This window comes from Micropterus dolomieu, linkage group LG10 (genome assembly GCF_021292245.1).
Source record: "Micropterus dolomieu isolate WLL.071019.BEF.003 ecotype Adirondacks linkage group LG10, ASM2129224v1, whole genome shotgun sequence".
NCBI classification, from domain to species: domain Eukaryota; kingdom Metazoa; phylum Chordata; class Actinopteri; order Centrarchiformes; family Centrarchidae; genus Micropterus; species Micropterus dolomieu.
Window position 1 is genome coordinate 27806500 of NC_060159.1, and position 19801 is coordinate 27826300.

The following is a 19801-nucleotide window of genomic DNA, read 5'->3' on the forward strand; positions in this document are numbered from 1 at the left end:
GACTCCCGTACTGACTCCCGTACTGACTCCCGTACTGACTCCCGTACTGACTCCCGTACTGACTCCCGTACTGACTCCCGTACTGACTCCCGTACTGATTTTTGTACTGACTCCCGTACTGATTTTCGTACTGTCTCCCTTACTGACTCCCGTACTGATTTTCGTACTGACTCCCTTACTGACTCCCGTACTGATTTTCGTTTTCGTACTGACTCCCGTACTGATTTTCGTACTGACTCCCGTACTGATTTTCGTACTGTCTCCCTTACTGACTCCCGTACTGATTTTCGTACTGACTCCCTTACTGACTCCCGTACTGATTTTCGTTTTCGTACTGACTCCCGTACTGATTTTCGTACTGACTCCCGTACTGACTCCCTTACTGACTCCCGTACTGATTTTCGTACTGACTCCCTTACTGACTCCCATACTGATTTTCGTTTTCGTACTGACTCCCGTACTGATTTTCGTACTGACTCCCGTACTGATTTTCGTACTGTCTCCCTTACTGACTCCCGTACTGATTTTCGTACTGACTCCCTTACTGACTCCCGTACTGATTTTCGTTTTCGTACTGACTCCCGTACTGATTTTCGTACTGACTCCCGTACTGATTTTCGTACTGACTCCCTTACTGACTCCCATACTGATTTTCGTTTTCGTACTGACTCCCGTACTGATTTTCGTACTGACTCCCGTACTGATTTTCGTACTGACTCCCGTACTGATTTTCGTACTGACTCCCGTACTGATTTTCGTACTGACTCCCGTACTGATTTTCGTACTGACTCCCTTACTGACTCCCATACTGATTTTCGTTTTCGTACTGACTCCCGTACTGATTTTCGTACTGACTCCCGTACTGATTTTCGTACTGACTCCCGTACTGATTTTCGTACTGACTCCCGTACTGATTTTCGTACTGACTCCCGTACTGATTTTCGTACTGACTCCCTTACTGACTCCCGTACTGACTCCCTTACTGACTCCCGTAGTGATTCCCGTAGTGATTCCCGTACTTACTCCCGTAGTGATTCCCGTACTTACTCCCGTAATGATTCCCATACTGATTTCCATTTTGACTCCCGTTCCATTCGCTTTTTTTTTTTTTACAAAAAGACACTGTCTGGCCAAAAGTACATGGACACAAGATTCTCTAGCCTGCAAGGCTCATCAGGGTCACATGAACGATGGGGGTTGCCTAGCTAGTACTACTCCTAGCAAGCTAATATGCTAGCATGTTTATTACTGGCTAGGTGACTGACTGAGGGTGTGACGATGGAGTTTAAGGTGACTTACTTTGAAGGATCCTTAAATGTGTTTTTCAAAACTTGATCTTGCATCATTAAACAGAGTTTAAATGACTTTTCAAGTTCAGTAATGAGCTGATTACCTGCTGACTGTACAATAGACAAACCACTGTCTCCGTCGGCCCATTGAGAGTCCCCCATGTGGACCTCCTTGTTCACATCCTGAAGTGCATTTCTTCTTGGTCTCTTAGTTCCAATCCGAGAAATCTTAATGCAACAGGATACAGTTCAGTGATATTAACAAATCAAACAGATTTACAGCATCAGTATTTCTATTTCCTACCTTGAGAGTAAATCCTGCATAAATTGCAGCTCTGAGTCCAAACAGATTGAATCCTGTAAGCTGGATCTCGTTCAGGTTTAGACCTAACCCGCAGAGAGCGTCTGATGTCTGAAGGACATGTGGAGTTAATTGCTGCATCGTCTCTGCAGGAGACAAACAGCTGCCTTTGTCCAGCAAACATCAAACATCAGCCCACACAGTTACTGGACTCAGAACCACCTCCCCCACCTCATCCGGGTGGGGGGGGGCAACTGTTGTTACTGTAAAAAGGTTGATTCCTTCCAGTAAACTCTGACAATGTGGTGACTGTCAATAAAAGAGGTTTTGTACTTCAGAATCCTTCCTGGATAAATGTTAGTGTGCATTTACAGTTTAGGTATTTCACTGCGAGTCCAACAGGACAATTCATCTGTTTACAGCCAGTTTGAACCAGATTCCACGTCCTCGTGGATCATTAATGGTATTAAATTGTGATAAGTGTTGTGGAGATTCACCTGAACACAATAAACATACAACACAGGGATGTGTAATGAGATGAAGTAATGTTGATGGTATAAAAAATACTAAATGAAGGTATATTGAGTAGGTGGATTAGTAACATAATGATTGCTCGTAGCACAAACAAATTAAAACAAATGTAGAGGCAGGTGGAAGAAACTTGACATAATAGCTGAGGATAAATTCACATGTAAAACCTGTGTGGAGCTTTTAACGTGATGACTTCACTTATATGTTTGAAAAATGTAAATTTCCCACATAGTATGAAAAATAAAACACAAATTCAGTCTAACATCTGCCTCCCATACTGACTCCCCTACTCACTTCTGGACTGATCCCTGTACCGAGTCCTGTATGTTGTAGTGAAGTGGATGATGATGTGTTCACTATCTGTCAGTCGTCCTCAGACTCCAGACTGGCTGCAGCTCCTCCGCTCTGATAACCGCTCCGACTGCACAAACCTGTAATTTCAGCACAGCTCAAACCCTAATTTTTTCCCATGATTCCCTGTAGATAATTTTGGTTTTGATCCGGAAGAGAATTTAGTATCAAAGTGTTTCATTTCTTTTTCCTCGACAGATGGTTTTTAATTAAGTATAAATATAGACTGTGAGGGTGTATTTTTAGCTTCGTCCTGAGTCATGACTGACTGTAGTCGTTCACCATGCTGCTGTCTGCAGGTCTGAGTTTACACTTTCTGAAAGATTTACATGGCTTTCTCATATTTGTAATACATTTCCTTAAAATATTTAAATCCTTGAAAACTGCATATTGGCAAATCATAAAATCCAGAGAAACATGATATTATGAAAATTAACATATCATAATAAGAAAAGAAGTCAAGAAAAAAAGTTGCCATATTTTGAGAAAGAGAGGTTTAAAATGAAGTACTAAAAACATTACAAGAAAAAACTGTCTTTGTGTTGAAACGGAGACAAACAGAGCGAAGAACATGTGGACGTGGTGTCCTCACACTTTTGGCCGTATCGTGTCTTTTGTTTGTCCAGTTTGCTGCCAGAGAGGAGGACAAAGACACGAGCGTTTTCTTTATTCAGAAGTATTTGGTTGGTCAGACAGCTGTTCCATAGCAACCTGCTGATCTGTAGACACACAGAGGAGGAGGAGGAGAAGGAGGAGGATTAAAAGGTCTGACAGCCTTTTATTCTCTCAGAATTCCTTTGTCCCTCGGTGTTAATCCCTCTCTAGAGGCAGCAAATGACTCCCCCACCTCCTCTCCTCTCCACATGACCTCCACCTCCTGTCTTCCAATCCTCTGCTCCTCTTTTAACCTCCTTCCTTCCTTCCTCGTCTTCCTCTCAACATGACGCCTCCTCGTCCACCTCCACTGCTGCCTCATCTCTAATTGGTTTTCATTTACATCCTCTCTCCATACTTTTATTCTCATCTCTCTTTGACTCCTCATCATATTTCCTCTCCTTTCTCATTCTCTACTATCTCTCTTCACCTTTCTCCTCCTTTCTTTTTTCTCCTCCTCTCTTCCCTTCCTTTGAGCTCATCTTTGTCGGTGTGTTCAGATACTTGATTAGATAGTTTGTAAAATGTTTTTTTATTATTAAAGAATGTTGAATTTAACTTTCAGCTGGATGAAGTGTAATGAGTCTAAACTGTTTCCTCTCCAGAGACTCGACTGTGTGTCCAAACTGAGGGAGGCGGCGCCCTCTGCAGGACGTCCTGCAGCGCTGCAGGTGCGTTCACTGACTGCATGTTGTTCTACATTCACACTGAACCGTCACTGCAAGCTACAGAACTTTCACCATGTTTACAGACTGAAACACTGACACACTGTCTGCCTGAATAATAATAATTATTGTCGTGGTTCAGATCAGTGAATTAAATCAACGGCTTCAGAATTATTAAAGTGGGTCCTGTTGTTGTTGTTGTTGTTGTTGTTCAGGTGAGTGACGAGCTGCAGCTCCTCGGTGTTTTCACCCTGACCGTCTGTCGACACGACGCTGCCAAAGACTTTGGTGAGAAATTAATCCCACAAACACGATCGCTTCACTTCACACCAGAGGTTTTAAGGAATTGGAAAAAGTTCCACCTTCATGAATTTGGGAATTTAATTTCTGCAATTTTTTTAAAGGAATTTATCAGGAAACATGGATTTTAATTCCACTTATCAGTATTAGGGCCACATTAAGGAATAATAAAGTAAGGGAGAATATTTTTTATTTATGTTGCATTTTGAGAATAAAGTGTAGACTACATGACAGCCGCTCTAACGTGATTTGATTGACTAAAGGAGTTGACTTTATTCTCGAAATACAAAATAAAATAAAAATCTTCTCCTCAATTTTTTCCCCTTAAAGTGGCCTTAAAAATGTGATGTTACATTTCAGCAGTCCTTGTTGGGTTTTAAAAATTGTGGCATAAAAACCACCCGCAGGACTCGGTGACTTTGTGAAATCAACTAATGAAATATGATTTGATTGTGTGCCGATGTCTCACTAGTTTTATTAGTTAAAATAAGAATAATGAAGAGATATTTATAATATTTTCTTGTGCAGGTTTTGCGGTGACTGGTCACGTGGACGGAGCGGGGAGAAGTCACGTCTACGTCAGCGAGGTCGACCCGCTGGGACTGTCGGCCAGAGAAGGTCCATCTTCGGTTTCTGTTTAATACTCAGATAACTAACAGAGTTTGGTGACAGTCAGGATGAACAATGTTAACTGTCACAGTTACATTTCATAAAACCAGACTGGTGAAGATATGATTATAGAGTTTTAATATGCAAATACTGCTGAAGTTATGTTGATTTGTACTTAAATTCTTCTTATTTTCACCAGACGGCAGCAAAAAAGCAGGTTTCAGTTTTGTCACAGAATCAGAAGTGACAGACCCTTAATGTGAAGGGCGAGCGGACCAGATGGGGACTTCCTGTTTGATTTGTTTCTTAAAGTCCTGTTTGTTTGCGTTTCCCATCAGGCCTCAGGGCGGGAGACGAGGTCCTGGCTGTGAACGGGGCCGCCGTGTCCGGACTGGACCTGGACCTGATGCAGAGTCTCTTCAGCCACCAGAAGCTCCAGCTGCAGCTCAGGAGAGACGAGTCACCCGACCCCGGGGAGCCCGGAGACCCCTTCCAGCCCCCGGCCCCTCTGGACCTCCAGACCTGGACCGCCGGTACCACAAGCACCAATTCAGGTTAATAAACACGAGTTTGATGTTTTGCATTCCTCACGTTAAACTCACTCTCCAGCATTTAATGTAAACTTTATTTAGACATCCCAAAATCAAAACCGGACTACAGTGGACTGCTCTTTTAATTTTAGAATTTGCCGTTTATTAAAAGTGACAGTAACGCAGACAGGAAGTGCAGGAGGTCGAGAGGCTGGTACTGAACTGTGTGCTCTTATCTGTCAACAACCCTGAAACCAGAATTTAACACAGGAGCTTCAGTCTCCCTGCAGGCACGAAGCCAACTGCAGCTCCCAGAGGAGCTTTTATTCTGAAGGCGGGTCGATGGCTCAGTCAGACACAGTTAGAACAGCAAAGCAGGGAATTCTGGGAAAACTGCCTGCAGAGCTGTGTCGGAGGTTTTTGTTTAAATGTTTCGCCAGTAACGATCAACACTGGTCAAAAATAGTTTGGCTGATGTTGTGTTTTAAAGGGTCACTTTGGTATTTTTTAACCTTTCCCACGTTTTTGTCTGTGTGACTAACTGAGACAGAGTTCTTGAAGGTGGCCCAGTATTGATCGAGCGCACTGCAGTCGGCAGCAGTGGAGCTGAGCTGTAACTTAATCTTTACGTCAGAGTACGTACACTAAAATGCTCGTTTTGTGCCGGTGGCAGGCTCAGATTGTTAATAAAAGTGTCTGATAACATTATGCAAAGGATTCCTACAGAGACAGAGCTTTTTGTAAAGAGTGAGATCCTTTTTGTTAAGCCAGAAACAGTCAAAGCCGCCAGAGTCCACTGATTAAAAACAGCAGAATTTAGGATCAATTCTTTCTTTAATGTCTTTATATTTTAAACATGGAAAGAATCTGTAACCTGATCTCGATGTCACAGATTCTTCATCTCCAGACGACGTCATGCTTCCTGTTTTTGACGCCGTTTCATCAAAACCCCATGAGGACGCCGAGCAGCAGAGACAGGTGAGACTCTCAGTCTGTCGGTCAGTGTTTCAGACCTTCTTCTATTTATTTATCTCCCCTCTCGTTGTTTATGTTCATCCTGCTGTAAACAAAGAGGAAAAGACACATTCAGGAGCTGTTTTTAGCGTTGATCTGATCTGTGATCAGCCACTGAATGATCGCTGTGGGTCCATGTGTTTGTATTTTTGGATGGTTCTTCTTCAGGTGTTTTTGCTTTAGATGTGTCACCACCTCCCTCTGGACTGTGGCATAACTGACCCTGGTCTACATGTAACCAGGGAAACCAAGACGCTGCGTTCAGATGTGTGAGATTTGTGACTAAAGTCTGAATCCGCTTGAAAGAGGGAATTTGCAGCTTTAGTGTGAGCTTTTTCAGAAATCCTGCTCGCTGTTTCAGAGTGTGGATGAACACTGAGACTCACTTTAAATGTCCAGGATGCAGCACAGGTGTCTGCAGCCTGAAGACGGAGCTGACGTCTCCGTGAGTCCACCTGCAGCCGCCACAGAGGGGTTTCAGTGTTTGCACTTGTTACTCTGCAGAAATCCTTTCCCACAATCCTCCTCCTGAAGCCTCCTGTGTCACCTGACCTGTGATGAGGCCGTTAATCCGGTCTTAGGTCCTGAGGAGCGTTTAAAGTCTGAGCAGAGGATTAATGGCGTCTGCTCGTAGAACCTGAGAGAGCTCATGTTGTTCCTGACCAGCTCCTCCTCTGGCGGCCGTAACGCTTCCCGAAGACGACCTGCGACCCCGGCCGAGGCCCCCCCCCGTCACCCCGCTCTCTGACCATGGGCGCTCTGTGCTGGGTGCTGCCGCCGGAGGAGGACGAGGAGACGCTGGAGGAGCAGGAGGAGGGAGGGGAGGGGTTCCCCGGTGTGGGCCTGGTGGAGCGGCTGGCGGGGCTGCTGGACGAGGCGTCCTGCTGCCGGAGCTGCCAGCGGCCCCCGGACGGCCTCGCCCTGCTGGTAAAGAGACGCAGGGGGTCGGGGGGTCAGGGTTCAGACTGAGGCTTCTGACGACAGCAGACAGTGTCCCTGTAAAGACGTGAAACCTGTTGCGCTTTCTTCTTCCTGCTGCGTCCTGATGAGAGTTTACTGATTAACCCCGTCAGTCCCTCTGTCTGTCAGGACATGTGAGCAACAGGACAACCTTTCCTGGGTGTTGGTTTGGTGACACGAGCAACACGAGGGCACTGGCTCTGGTTGTGTTCCCTGTGGGCGGCGAGGATTTTTGTTATGGTGCTTTGGTAAATAAATAAATCGACATGTTGACCCGTGTGAGAGGTCAGGAAGGTTTGTGACGTGGCGTTTGAGCGCTATTTATATATGTAACCTTTATTTTAAGTCTCCTGAGAGACAAAACAACAACAAGCCTCTGGAACGCCGTCATTTATTCAAAAATATACTTATTCAGCATCTCAACTTACTCTATATGGCCAAATGTATGTGGACACCCCTGTCTTCACCTCTAGATATGAGGACTAGAGCTGCAGCGATTAGTGGATTAATCAATTAGTTATCAAATATTAAATTAAACTCAAATTATATAATCGATTAATCGTTCTGAGTCATTTTTCTGAGAAAACCAATGTCAAAATTTTCAAATTTCAGCTTCTTTAATTTGAATATTGTAGCTATAGCAGATTGTAAACGGATAATGAAAATAAATGTTAGTTGCAGTTTTAATTAGGACCTCAGGTCTGCCTGAAAGCAGCAGAGTGGATGTTCGGCACACTTTTGGCCGTCTGTTCTGCAATATTTAGGTGTTCTTTGTTTGTTTAGGTTATTTTAAGTTGTGCATAAGGAGAAGTGACTGACGATGTGATGCTGTTGTTCCTAATTAGGTCACGCCTGCTCACAGACTTTGTGCCTGGATCTGTTTGAACAGAACATCAGTGTCGCAGCTGTCCACAAACTTTTGTCCGTCTGTTCTGGATGAATTCGCTGCTCTTCTTTGTTTGTGTTTTGATGCGTGCAATGTAATAGAAAACACGAGTTTTATTTCCTCCTGCACTTGACGGGGAAACATTTGTGTGTCCCGCCGCTGCTGCGTGTAATGACCTCTGTTCCCAGTAATACCTGTGGCTGCTGCTGTCGAACATGATTCTTGGCTCTGTGCTGACCTGGTCGGATGTTTTACGGTAACTGCAGCATTAAATCTAAAATGTTTCTGAGTGTGAGGGCGTGAGGAGTCTCCTCAGAGGAAGCGTCCTCGCCTGCAGCCTCACTGACGCTCTGAATGCATCAGACTGTCGGCAGTTTATTAGTCTGGCAGCACAGATTACGATGATGAACGAGGCGGCTGGTTGGTTCTCGGCTCGTCCTCCTTCAGGGTCAGACTGAGCGCCGCTCTGTGGCTGCTGTCTGACGTAGTTCATTATGGAGCAGAGGAAGCGCCACATCTGCTGTTTGTTGGAAAACTCTTTAATAGACTGCGGTTCTGTCCTCAGAACGTGGACCGGGTCTACTCGCTGTACCAGACCTTCCCAGAAGGCCGAGCGACAGAGGCTGACGTTCCCAGGAACCCGTACAGCAGAGAGGCCGGTCTGCAGCCCGCGAGCCCCGCCCACCTGAGCGTGTGTCAGCGTCTGCGTAAAGTCATCCAGGAGCTGGTCGACACCGAGAAGTCCTACGTCAAGGTCAGTAGTACTGCAGTACTACTACTGCAACTACAGTACTGCAACTCAAATTACTGCTTTTAATGCTCGTACTCTAGAAATACTACTGCAACTACAGTACTGCTTTTAATGCTCGCACTCTAGAAATACTACTGCAACTACAGTACTGCTTTTAATGCTCGCACTCTAGAAATACTACTGCAACTACAGTACTGCTTTTAATGCTCGCACTCTAGAAATACTACTGCAACTACAGTACTGCAACTCAAATTACTGCTTTTAATGCTTGTACTCTAGAAATACTACTGCAACTACAGTACTGCAACTCAAATTACTGCTTTTAATGCTCGCATTCTAGAAATACTACTGCAACTACAGTACTGCAACTCAAATTACTGCTTTTAATGCTCGCATTCTAGAAATACTACTGCAACTACAGTACTGCAACTCAAATTACTGCTTTTAATGCTCGCATTCTAGAAATACTACTGCAACTACAGTACTGCAACTCAAATTACTGCTTTTAATGCTCGCATTCTAGAAATACTACTGTAACTCACAGTACTGCTTTTAATGATTTACAACACAGTTGAACACGTTATAATGTTGATGCATCATTAGCGATCTGAATTGTTTGTAAATATGAAAAACTAAATAAAATATATCTTCATGATTGCTTATTACAATTTATTACAGGCCCATTTACTTCCGGTCGGCTCGGACGTATTGCGAGGCTACCCAGCCGACCAATCACAGAGCTTACGGTCTGCGTCGACTCGACGTGTAGTTACCTTTTCGAGGAAGTGCATGTCAGGCCACGGCGTATCCTCTGCGTAGCCCCGTAGCCCCGTCACCTACGCCGTCAAAGTATAAATTGTATGGAAGTATAAATCGCACTTAATAGTGTGGAAGTACTTATATACAAATCCACTGTAGTTTGGTTTAAAATCCTTAATTACGTCCTGATTTGGCATTAAAGGTTGTTTACGTTTATATTTATGTTTACTTTTTTAAAAATATTTAAAAAGACATGCATTAGTATTACACACAGAATAAACAAAGCATTCAGGTAGATTTAAACTATTGAACACAAATCATTTATTAATTGTTAATACACAGTAAATGTTAGATGATTCCACTTAATGTGTTTCATATTTAACTTCCGTACTTTTAAATTATGACTTGATGAGTTAGATTTAAGTTTGATCAAGCAGAACCAGACAAAAATATGTTAATATTATTTAGCTGAAACCCAGTTTTTCATCCTGTCAGCTGTGCCAGCATCATCTGCTTGTTTTATTTGATGACACCTGTTAATAAATGTTTTTCTGTGCCTGTTAAACGCTCTGAATCGTGTTTGTAAAGATAAACGTGTCCGTGTGTCCGTCAGGATCTGGTCTGTCTGTTCGACGTCTACCTGACGCCGCTGCAGAGGGAGACCTTCCTCAGTAAAGACGAGGTAAAGTTCAGGAAACGCCTTTAACCAGATGAGACCTCGACCTGTTTTCAGTGTCTCTGACCGCAGCGTCTCTCCCTCCAGATGGAGGCGCTGTTTGGCAGCCTGCCCGAGATGTTGGACTTCCAGAGAGTTTTCCTCCAGACGCTGGAGGAGAGAATCGCTTCCTGTCCGAACTTCAGCCACCTGGAAACACCTGGACAGTTCAAGGTGAAGATCCGTCTGCCCTGACAGACGTGCTCTGCTCCTTGTTTCACTTCTGTAGATTGATTGTTTTGTGTTTTTAAAGTTTTCTCTCTCTCTCTGCTCTCAGAAACTCCTCTTCTCGTTGGGAGGATCTTTCCTTTACTACGCCGACCACTTCAAGCACTACAGCGGCTTCTGTGCAAACCACATCAAGGTCCAGAAGGTCCTGGAGAGAGGTGAGGCCGACCCGTCACACAAAACCTCCATTTACATTCTTTATTTATTATTTTATTTTTTAATTTAATCTTTACATCTTTAATTTATTCTTTTATTTTATCTTTACATCTTTAATTTATTCTTTTATTCTTTATTTAATCTTTACACCTTTAATTTATTCTATTATTCTTTATTTTATCTTTACATCCTTAATTTGGTCTTTTATTCTTTATTTAATCTTTACACCTTTAATTTATTCTATTATTCTTTATTTTATCTTTACATCCTTAATTTATTCTTTTATTCTTTAAATTCTTTATTCAATTGTTACATTTTTAATTTATTATTTAATCTTTACATTCTTTATTTATTCATTTGTTCTTCAGATTTTATTTATTCTTTACATTCTTTATTCAGTTGTTACATTCATTATTATTATTATTATTATTATTATTCTTTATTTAATCAAAAATCAGTCTCGGCTCTGAAACTGTTTCATTTTAAAAAGGAGAGTGTAGAAAGGTTCTGGTTCAGGAGGAGATGAATCTTGTTGCTCCGCTGTGATTCGTTAATAATTAAACAATTCTGTTACTGGTACAGCAAAGACAGACGCAGCCTTCAAGCACTTCCTGGAGGCGAGGAATCCGACCAATCAGCACTCATCCTCTCTGGAGTCGTACTTGATCAAACCTGTTCAGAGAGTCCTGAAGTATCCACTGCTGCTCAGAGAGCTGGTGTCCCTGACCGACCCCGAGAGCCCTGAACACACACACCTGACAGGTACGACGCACACACACTAACACCTGACAGGTACGACGCACACACTAACACCTGACAGGTACGACGCACACACACTAACACCCGACAGGTACGACGCACACACACTAACACCCGACAGGTACGACGCACACACACTAACACCCGACAGGTACGACGCGCACACACACACCTGACAGGTACGATGCGCACACACACACCTGACAGGTACGACGCGCACACACACACCTGACAGGTACGACGCACACACACTAACACCTGACAGGTACGACGCGCACACACACACCTGACAGGTACGACGCGCACACACTAACACCTGACAGGTACGACGCGCACACACGCACCTGACAGGTACGACGCGCACACACGCACCTGACAGGTACGACGCGCACACACTAACACCTGACAGGTACGACGCGCACACACGCACCTGACAGGTACGACGCGCACACACGCACCTGACAGGTACGACGCGCACACACACTAACACCTGACAGGTACGACGCGCACACACACTAACACCTGACAGGTACGACGCGCACACACACTAACACCTGACAGGTACGACGCGCACACACACTAACACCTGACAGGTACGACGCGCACACACACCTGACAGCTGTATGGGTAACTCATCATATTGCAGCTGTAATGCGCCCTGCGGCCTGTAGAGGGCAGTGGCAGCACTTAAACCAGTTAAACCAGTTATTGATCCGTTTCCCACCTGCTGTACTGTCAGGTAATGTAACGCACCTGTAATTCCTCTGCTGTCCACACAGAGGCGCTGAGAGCGATGGAGAAGGTGGCGAGTCACATCAACGAGATGCAGAAGATCTACGAGGACTACGGCTCCGTGTTCGACCAGCTGGCTGCAGAGCAGAGCGCACCTGACAAACAGGTACAGAGGGCGTCGTGCACTCTGCCGCACGCCATTCAACTTTATTTAGAGCGCGTTACTCGTCCCGGTCGTCTGTATCTGAGGGCTGAAGCAGTTCTTACCTTCCAGGTGGCAGAGATCTCGATGGGGGAGTTCCTGGTCCACTCGTCGGTGATCTGGTTGAACCCGCTGCCCTCTCTGAGGCGACTGAGGAAAGAGCCGGAGCTCACGCTGTTCGGTGGGTACAGACGCTGTTACCTGGCGGCAGGTGCGTGCAGACAGGTGTGAGTGTGACTAACGGTGTGTTTCATCCTGTTTGTGTCCTCAGTGTTCAAACGGGCCGTCATCCTGGTTTACCGTGAGAACAAGCTCAAGAAGAGGATGGTGAGTCTTCAATCTTGGGTTTTTGGAACCAGACGTGACCACATTTGGGCGAGAGGGTGGAGCTAGTGTTTACTGAGGGAATAAATAAGCTGAGAAGTAGAAACATGCTGGCTGCTGGAGAGAACGCAGGTTTAAGGTTTCACTTTTCAGACCTGGAGGTTCCTGCTGGTCTGCGACACCAAGATAGGGCGACCTGTATGTGGTCTGAGAGGCGAAACCAAGGGTCCCCGCAGGAAATGAGCAGCGTAACCCTGATGCAGGGACAGTTTTAAAAACTCCCGCTGATGCGTTCAAGGACACTTTGTCAGAGATTTCAGATTTAGCTCCTGAACGGTAACCTCCAAGTCCAGGTTGTTCGTGTTCTCTCATTTGATTAATATCAGCGCCTTTCAGTTCTCCGATGTCGGAGCATTCTTGAATGCGTCACTGCTCCCCACTGTAACTTTATGTGCAGCGGGTCCAGGCAGTGACACAGACGGCCACCTGGACCTGAACGTGGCGTGCGTTTCCTGCAGTCCTGAGCTCTTTCTGTCATGTTCTCATTTATAATGTGTGCTCTCTGTTCTACAGGCCGGCTCTCGCTCAGCAGATCTGGACCCCTTCAGGTTCCGCTGGTTAATCCCAGTGTCAGCGGTTCAGGTCCGACCGGCCAACATTGCAGGTCAGTGACCAATCACAAACATTTCACATCTATATGTCAGCAGGTGGCGCTCTGCTGCAGCTGCAGTACATTTACGTCTTAGAGGGAAATATTGTACTTTTTACTGCCCTTCAATCAATTAATAACTTTAAAAACGAATTACAAAATGTAATCAAAAAATATGATGTATTATTATAAGATAAAATCAAATAAAACTTTATTGATCCCTTATTGAAATTCACAAGCTGCCCAGCAGAATAAATAGTCTTTCAAATGAGCTCCATCTTTACAGCGGCAACATTAAAGTGACTGAATGAATGCATCAATAATAATAATGATCTAATATACTACTAGTACTTTAACTTTTACTTCATGTATATTTTATGCTTGCACTTTTGAATGCAGAACTTTTACTTGTAACAGACTGCGGTATTGGTGCTGACGTAACTTGTGTCTTCAGGCTCGGAGAACCCGTGTGTTTGGGAGCTGGTCCACAGCCGGTCGGAGGTGGAGGGACGGCCGGAGACGGTGTTTCAGCTCTGCAGCAGGTACAAACTGTCCCGTCAGCTCGTGTCCGCTCAGCCTGACCTCAGCCAGAAGAATTATTTTAGGTGTTGAAGGACTGAACAGAGTTTTTGAAGAGATTACTGCTCTGTTATTTTAGAAACGTGTGTGCGTGTTTTTGTACCATCTTTACGAGGATCAGTTTGTCCAACACGTTCTCACTCCCACCTCATCACATATGGACGCTTGTCGAGACCTCTTGGTGTCGCTTTTTAACGCCTTTAGTGTCGTAGTCTGCGGGTCAAGAATAAATATGCGATGTCTGATTAGACTTTGAAAATAAAACTAGTGGTTGATGTTGAAACATTGGTTTCTAACAACTCCTCACTCAGACTTTGCTCTTATTTATATCCTACTCGCACTTTTTTAAAACTACACTGCAGGGTTTCCCCGAGCGCGTTACAAACTGACGCATCTTCATCAACTGACGGGTCTTGAACATGTGTGTATATGTGACGAGTCGGGGGTGAGAGCGGGTTGTTCTGTTCTGTCCTCTCGTCTGCAAAGGGCTGTTTGAGGTTTTAGGGTTACAGTTAGAATTCAGGTTAAAGGTCCTTAAACAGTTAATTATCTACTTTTTGATAATCAGTTAATTAAATTTTTTTAAAGAGAAAACGTGATCCTGTTGCAGCTTCGGTGTGAGAACTTCCTGCCTTTCTGTTTTTGTATGATTGTAAATGTAAAATCAAAACTTCTGATCTTTTAATAAAACACAAATTAATGGAGGAAATTATCGACAGATGAACGGATAACGTGTCTGTTCTGACCTGAGCTGTTTGTGTTTCAGCGGTCTGGAGACGAAGGCCAGCGTCCTGCGAGCTCTGCGCTCCCTCCTCAGAGAGCGAGCGCCCGCCGGCTCCCTGAGGAGGACCAGGCTGTCGACGGCGGAGAGGAGCACCTCCTGGAGGAGGAGGCAGCAGAGGACGAACCACCGCCAGCCGGAGGAGAGCTGCAGACCCGACGGCGGCTTCCTCCTGGGAGAAACCTGCTCGGAGCCTCTGCTGCCCAGCAGGGCCGCCCTGGACCCTGCGGGGAAGAGGACCAGACTCTGCTCCCTGACCAGCGATCTGGAGGCTCAGCTGCAGAGGCTGAACGTCACCGAGGAGGAGGCGGAGCGAGGAGCGGCAGCGAGGAGAAGTCCTGGGGGAGAGGTGGACTTCAGCAGCCTGCTGGAGAGAGACTTCAGCGTTCAGAGCATGACCTCCATCATCAACGAAGACTGTTTCTACGACACCATGATGGGGATCCAGACGCCCGCCGTCCCCTCGCTACACGGCTAAAGCTAACATGCTAACGTGGAGAAGAGGAGCTGAAATCTGCAGGAGAGAGAAACTAAACTTCCTGTCAGGCCTGAGCAGGTTCTGACACCTGTCCTCCATCAGCAGGACGTCCTCAGACCTCAATCGTCATTTGACATCACATCAAACTGGAGGATTCATCACGAACACGCTGCCGGCTGATCACGGACGTCTGGGAAAATTTGAGATGGCGCGACCTTTAGCAGCCGTCTGATTGGCTGTGAGTTCAACAACAACGATAACTTTTTTAAGAGGAAATCCGATCAGCTTTGACACTCGAGTTAAAAACAACCTCAACAGAGTTTTACAGCCGCTGGGAGGAAAAACATAATATGTGAACAAAATTATTAATTTTACAAGAAAAAGTTAAAAATCTTTTAGAGAAATGTTGACGTGTTATTTTAATTCTCATCACAGTAACAGCAGAGCTCAGTCTAATGTTGTGGCTTTTTTCCTCACGAAGTTCTAACTTTATTCTTGAATATTAAAATTACAGTTATTCTCAAAAAATCTTGACTTTCCTCTCAAAATATTTACTTTATATCTGAAATATCTTGCAAAAATGTGACTTTAATTCTCAAAATCATGGCATTTTTCTCAGAGAACTTTTAAAAACATTTTATCTGCGCTAAGTAGGACTTTATTTCCACAACATTAAAATCATAAATCCTAAAAGTTCATGACTTAATCTGATTAAATTATGACTTTATTCTTGAAATTTACATTTCACAAAATACATTTAAATAATTTCTCATGATATTGAGATTTGAGAAATTTGTTTCATGTAAAATATTTTGCCTGTGCGACTTTACTCTCGTAACATTATGACTTGTTCTTCAACATATTTTGACTTCATTCCTCGCAGTGGCCATAAACTCACCAAAGTCCAGAAGCTTCCTTCATGTTTCAGGCTCAAAGCTGCACCAACAAACCTCCAGAACACTTTTTAAAACTCGTTCATGACATTTAACGATTAAGGAATCTTGTTTCCGGTCAGAAGAAAACCACAGATGTAGTTTGTCAGGAATCACAAATAAAAATGTGGATTTTTCTTTTTGTATTTTTGAAATCACGCCGTGGATTTAACAGTTTTTACGACGACCGGAGTCTTCAGGAAGCTCAAAGCTTTTTAAGTCACACCTCTCATCACTTCCGACGAATGTTGACTCTTGCTTTTTAGCATCATCTTGTAAATAATGATTCTTGCACAGTTTATTTTTCAGTTTGTAGTTTTCTGATGTTTTCTCGACAAAAGCAGCTCGGAGCGAAGCTGCTGGATCAGATCGAAGCCTTTGTGTATCTGCCAGGTTGAGTTATTGTATTTATATATTTTGTATCATGTTTTGTATTTGTGTATTGCAGTTTTTTCATTTAAAATGAACTTTTCAAGTTATTTTTATTAACTGTTAAAGTATTTGGTAATTTATTTTCTTAAATATTTGTGTACGTCTTTTTAACGACTTGATGCTGTTAAATAAATAAAAAGTATTTAATTAAGAAGATTTATTTTTTAAACTCATTTTTTTTTTCTTGCAGCTCAGTAAAAATATCAACATGCACGAGATTACAATAATATTCTGTATGTTTCCCAGATCATAGATATTTGTTCATGTGGAGAAACCATGTTTATCTTGGAGCCTGTGAGCTTAGCTTAGCAACTAGCATAAGCTAAGCTAACAGCTAGCCTGGCACAGCCAGTGTACTAGCTGTTACAGATGTTAGCTGTTAGCTAGCTAGCAACAGTGTTTATGTTCAAACTTCCCTCCAACCTGAGTCTCATCACGACTTGTCACATATGACCTCTTGGCGTTGCTTTTTAACGCCCTGGGTAAAACTTTAGCATAACGTTTGCATGTTTAGGGCTCTCTGGTCAAGTTAGCGAAAATAAATATCTAGTTAGACTTTCAAAATAAAACTAGTGGTTAATGTTGTGAAATGTCGCAGTTTGGTTAGGTTTAGGAAAAGATCCTGGTTTGGGTTTAAATAACTGTGTTACTTACGTGACTTCAACAAAAACCACTACTGTTGACTTTTTGTTTCACACGGGAAACAAACCGCGGTCTCCTGCGTGAAAATCCAGTTTCTGACTCACCCGTCCACCCCAACCACCTACTTAAGCAGATGATACACGGAGCAACTTTTAGATCTATGGTGCTGGGCAATGTTCACGTCAATGGTAACGAGTAAAGATTACTTCTGTAATCCCCTCCCCCCACCACTCCGCCATCCGTCACGCCGCTATCCGTTCAAAACATAGTCGGACTTGCCACCAGCAACATTGCCCAGCAACACTGCTCAACAAGTTGCCCCGTGTATCATCAGCTTACTCTGAATTTTCTGTTTTCTGTCATAGGCCTACTTGTAGCTACTCACTTGGCAGCCAAGTGAGTTGGTACCTTTTACACAGTCTATAGTTGGTACCAGACGCCGAAGCACGTGACAGATCGTTTCTATTCGACGCCCCGGGAGCGAGAACGGGCTGGATCAACTAATTCTCACTCCCGACTCGTCACTTAGGCCCTTTGACGTCGCTTTAACACCCTGGGTACACCTTTAGCATCATTTTTAGATGTTTAGGGCTCTGCGGTCAAGTTAGCAACGCTTAGCAACAACAAATATGCAACATCTGTTTAGACTTTCAAAATAAAATGCTAGCATTTTGAAATGGCGTGTTGTTAAAGTTGTGAAACGTTGCAATTTGGTCAGGTTTAGGCAACAAAACTACTTGGTTAAGGTTTGCAAAAGATCAAGGTTTTGGATTAAATAACTACGTACGTCAGTTAACACTTGCGTTAACTAACGTAACTTGGTGTAACTTAAATAAAAATATCTAATGAGGACTTTTTGTTTCACACAGGACACGAACCCCGGTCTCCTGGTTCAAAGTCGGGGTTCTGGCCTTCCATCCACCTCCTTACTCAGTCTGTTCTGTTAAATATCACATACCTGCCTTTACCATCAAAAACTGACGCTACATTGAACTACGACGCTATAGGGATCCCCAGTGCGTTACAAACCGCCGCTGATGGGTCTTGACCATGCGTCCATAAGTGTCGGGGAGCGAGGACGGGCTGTCTGGGGATTTGGTCTTAAGCCAAAGTGTTGGACACGTGAACATGTTGACCTGATGGTGGCACTAGATGAAACGTTATTACAGTTCTTCCTGAGGGGAACATTAAGGTCTGAACCACGTTTCATCACAGTCCGTCCAACAGCTGCTGAGATGTTTCAGTCTGAACCAGCAGGTCCAGCGTCGAGCTGAAGTCGTGAGTTTTGGCCTCAGATGAACACATTTCATGCAGATGAACCTGAACCTGTGAGCATGTGTGGTATTTCTGCCCTCTCGCTCAGTCTCTTCTTTGTGATCAGTGTGTTCAGCAGCTCTTTGTTTTTCTCACTGTGGCAACAAGAGCTGAAGAGAATGAAGAGGTTTGTGCTTCTGTTCACAGATTTTAATTTCAGCGTCCCATCGTGCTCGAAATCTTCTGTTTTTGACATTAAACAATGAATAAACATAAACAAGTGTGCGTGATGGTGAGTCACTTCAGCTCTTGTTGCCACAGTAACTGCTGTACGGAGGATGAAAACGCTCGATGCTGCTTCCTCTTTATTTATTAATGGAAAACAGGAAAGACATTAATAAAGTACATGATCAAATCCATCATCTTACCACCAGCAGCCTGTTTTTAATGGTTTCAGAAACTGCTGTCTCGGCTGTTTCTCTTCAGACTGCAGACTTTTAAAGTTAAATTTAAGCTCATACAGAAAGATATTTAATACAGTTTCACCATCTTATCAGCCAGAGAAAAACAGTCGAGACAATAAGGGCTGCAGTTATGTTTTTTAGTGCATGTATTTATTGATTAACATTAACATAAATGATCAGTTGGTGCGAGCTGGGCCCAGAGAAGCCGCAAGCATTTATGGCTGGATTAAACATGAGAGGTGTAAAGGAAGAGGACGCAGCCATCGTGACGTCACCTGTTGTTTAGTGGACTAACAGCCTTGAGTATGGCAGTTTTGCCGCCGCCATGTTGTCAATCAGTCAATCACAAGGTGGCCCCTGCTCACAAAGCCCCCCCTGCTTCCTGGTCTCTGTTCCTCTAAATGGGACCATAATTTACTAAATGAACATCATGCTGTGTTGAAGAAGACTTGAAACTAGCGACTGAGACCATAAACTCATCAGGAAAGTGTTTACTGAGGGAATAAATCACCTGAGAAGAAGACTCATTTTACCGTAGACTTTTATGCAATCACACTTGTTTTCGCCCCCTGCTGGCCGTTAGAGAGGAAGCTGCAGTCACGTACGGAAACACGTTGGAACCAGAAAGCAAAATAAAATATTTGACTTCAAAAACCCATAAATTAAATTACACTTACATGAAGGAAAACTCTCATCAGGAGGCCAGATGCTTTGGTCAGAGGGCCAGATTTGAGCCTCGGGCCGCTGTTTGTCCAACACACAGTCAGTTTGTTGTGTTTGAACAGCAGGAATGTGCTGAAGTAGACCTGCATTCAAACACACACACCTGCACCGCTGTGTGTGTGTGTGTGTGTGTGTGTGTGTGTGTGTGTGT

At 43.9% G+C, this 19801-nt stretch overlaps 1 protein-coding gene across 2 annotated transcripts in view; it reads left to right on the plus strand.

The window, feature by feature from the left end:
* LOC123977318 (rho guanine nucleotide exchange factor TIAM2) overlaps nucleotides 1-16695 on the plus strand; it is a 57017-nt gene extending 40322 nt beyond the window's left edge. For both annotated transcript variants that reach the window (XM_046059902.1, XM_046059901.1), the window contains exons 8-23: nucleotides 3732-3797; nucleotides 4007-4079; nucleotides 4620-4709; nucleotides 5039-5254; nucleotides 6123-6208; nucleotides 8656-8844; nucleotides 10214-10282; nucleotides 10364-10489; nucleotides 10593-10701; nucleotides 11282-11461; nucleotides 12238-12356; nucleotides 12465-12573; nucleotides 12664-12719; nucleotides 13290-13380; nucleotides 13820-13907; nucleotides 14711-16695. In XM_046059902.1, coding sequence (XP_045915858.1) covers nucleotides 3732-3797; nucleotides 4007-4079; nucleotides 4620-4709; nucleotides 5039-5254; nucleotides 6123-6208; nucleotides 8656-8844; nucleotides 10214-10282; nucleotides 10364-10489; nucleotides 10593-10701; nucleotides 11282-11461; nucleotides 12238-12356; nucleotides 12465-12573; nucleotides 12664-12719; nucleotides 13290-13380; nucleotides 13820-13907; nucleotides 14711-15203 — 2160 coding nt within the window. In that variant the 3' untranslated portion in view covers nucleotides 15204-16695. The remainder of the gene's footprint in view (nucleotides 1-3731; nucleotides 3798-4006; nucleotides 4080-4619; nucleotides 4710-5038; nucleotides 5255-6122; nucleotides 6209-8655; nucleotides 8845-10213; nucleotides 10283-10363; nucleotides 10490-10592; nucleotides 10702-11281; nucleotides 11462-12237; nucleotides 12357-12464; nucleotides 12574-12663; nucleotides 12720-13289; nucleotides 13381-13819; nucleotides 13908-14710) is intronic.
* The last annotated feature ends 3106 nt before the right edge of the window (nucleotides 16696-19801 follow it).